Source organism: Alosa alosa, chromosome 7 (genome assembly GCF_017589495.1).
Source record: "Alosa alosa isolate M-15738 ecotype Scorff River chromosome 7, AALO_Geno_1.1, whole genome shotgun sequence".
Taxonomy (NCBI): domain Eukaryota; kingdom Metazoa; phylum Chordata; class Actinopteri; order Clupeiformes; family Clupeidae; genus Alosa; species Alosa alosa.
The window spans coordinates 7997342-7999813 of record NC_063195.1 but is presented as its reverse complement, the minus strand read 5'-3'; the positions used below and the strand labels follow the sequence as shown (position 1 = coordinate 7999813).

The following is a 2472-nucleotide window of genomic DNA, read 5'->3' as shown; positions in this document are numbered from 1 at the left end:
TTTCAGCAGAAGAAGGTCTACTGCTTTGTTCATCTGAGCATCCAGGAGTTTTTGGCAGCACTTCATGTCTTTCTTTCTTTTAAATGTATGAACGAGAAACTGAGTGCACTTGAACTTTTTGTCAAGAAAGACCAGTTACCTTTAGAAGAGTTGCTGGAGAAAGCAGCAGACAAAGCATTGCAGAGTAAAAATGGACACCTAGATCTTTTTCTTCGTTTCCTTATGGGCATTTCATTAGAGAGGAATCATAGACTGCTGCAAGGACTACTCACACATCCACTCAACAGCTCAGAGAGCATCAGGAAAACATGCAAGTACATCAAGGAGCTCAACAGAGAAGATATCTCCCCCGAGAGATGCATCAATCTTTTCTTCTGCCTACTTGAAATGAAAGATAATTCGATGCACCAAGAAATTAAAGAATATCTGGAATCACCAAAGGACTCTAAAGGCCAGTTATCTCCTGCTCACTGTTCAGCACTGGCCCACATGCTCCTGATGTCTGAGGAGGTGCTGGATGAGTTGGACCTGAAGAAATACAACACATCTGATGAGGGATGCAGAAGATTGATCCCAGCTATGAAGTGCTGTAGAAAGGCACTGTGAGTGTCCTTAATTATTGAATCAAACATTTCAAATTCTGAACGAGAAATTAATGGCTAGTAAATTATGGTGTCAAATTGAGTAAAGAACAAAAAAGATTGAACTCTAAACAAATATTTGCCACATTTACAGATATTTTGCCTCAACTGTTCATTTTGAGACATTCTGTTCATTCATCCACCCTTTCATTATTGTACTCTAATGTAAATTACTTTAGTTTTTTTACCACTTCAGAATAATATTTTGGTGTATGTCTTAATTCGATCTTGCACCGTCTTGCAGATTTGCTGAATGTAAACTCTCAGATAAATCCTGTGGAAATGTTGCCTCAGCTCTACAATCCCCAAACTCCTGATAGAGCTGGACCTGAGTAAAAATGACCTGGAAGATTCTGGTGTTCAGCTTCTCTCTAAGGGACTGTCTAGTCCCTACTGCAAACTGCAGACATTAAGGTTGGTGTAGGGCCATGCATTTCCTGATATTATTTTACTTCTTTGTTTAATTTGTGTGTGTGTGTGTGTGTGTGAGAGGGAGGTTTCTGTACTGTCATTACAGGGGAATTAAGTCTCTTGATTATTTGGATGTAATGAGGCACTGTTTAAACAGTATCCCTCCCATTTTTCCATCTCTATTTTCCATCTCTAGTAATATTTTTATTTTTTCTCCTGTTGTTATGCAGACTTGCTGAATGCAAACTCTCAGAGAAGTCCTGTGAAATTGTGGCTACTGTTCTACAGTCACCAAACTCCCTGATAGATCTGGACCTGAGTCACAATGACCTGGGAGATTCTGGAGTTCAGCTTCTCTCTAAGGGACTGTCTAGTCCCCACTGCAAACTGCAGACATTAAGGTTGGTGTAGGGCCGACTGATAGATTATTTGTTTTATTTTTGTATTTGATTGTTTACTAACTTTTTATTGTGAATACTCTTATCGTGACAGCAAAATGAAAATAATAATAAAAAAAAGAGTAAATTAAGTATATCCATGTCATCCAAATCATTCAACCCTTCATAGCATTATCTCTGAATGTGCCAGTCTTTGTATAATACAACATTTAGCTAGTGCAGAATTGATGTGACATAACAGATAAGACACATTTTATTTGATTACTCGATTAATCGATGAAATAATTGCTAAAATACTCGATTCCAAAAAGAATTGATAGCTGCTGCTCTCATTTTTGTTATACTTTTCATAATTTCATGTCATTTTGTTATTTTTTTTGCTCTCTAATTCAACTTATTCATCGTTTTGCTCTTAGTTGTAATAATTGGTTGTTTGGACTGATGTTGGCAACATGCAGTGTGCTACTCATGCCAACATTCATCATCATAAAAATAAAGTGTTCTCTGCAATGTCTGCAGCAAGGAATTTGCATATCACCGGAGTTCGTCAACTCTAAAGTCGCACATCAATAGAAAGAAATAGTGTTGACATTGAGGGGAGTGTTAATTTATTTTCATTGTGTCCCCTAGGTTATATCTGTGGCCTGAATGCCTTGTATGTGAAAAAAACTTCTTCCCGAAGCACTTTTGAATTTATTTCCTCAGCATATTAGGTCATATCATAGATTATTATGGCCATTATTTGAACAGTGAAATAATAAAAGAGTTTTTGAACTTTAACAGGCCTGATAGCGCTCCGGCGCCACGCCGCATTTCCAGCGTACCGATTGTAGGCAGGAAAAAAAATCAGGTTCGTGTTCGCGTGTTCTCACGTGCAAATTTCTTGTGCTTTCCATACACTACGAATGTGTTTCCCACACTGGTAGCACGAAACGTAGCCAAAGTCATAGAGTGCAACTTTATGAAGCCAGGGGAAGACACCAAACTTGTCGATAAAGGTATAAAGAATAAATGGCACTGGT

General features: G+C 38.0%; 1 protein-coding gene across 2 annotated transcripts in view; it reads left to right on the top strand.

The window, feature by feature from the left end:
* LOC125297261 (NLR family CARD domain-containing protein 3-like) overlaps nt 1–1045 on the top strand; it is a 28124-nt gene extending 27079 nt beyond the window's left edge. Inside the window, exons 8-9 of one of the 2 annotated variants that reach the window (XM_048247515.1) lie at nt 1–602; nt 886–1045. The exon at nt 1–602 is cut by the window's left edge and continues 1190 nt beyond it. In XM_048247515.1, coding sequence (XP_048103472.1) covers nt 1–602; nt 886–958 — 675 coding nt within the window. In that variant the 3' untranslated portion in view covers nt 959–1045. Of the gene's footprint in view, nt 607–885 lie in introns of those variants that run through there. The other variant, XM_048247516.1, reaches the window with a different exon arrangement.
* The last annotated feature ends 1427 nt before the right edge of the window (nt 1046–2472 follow it).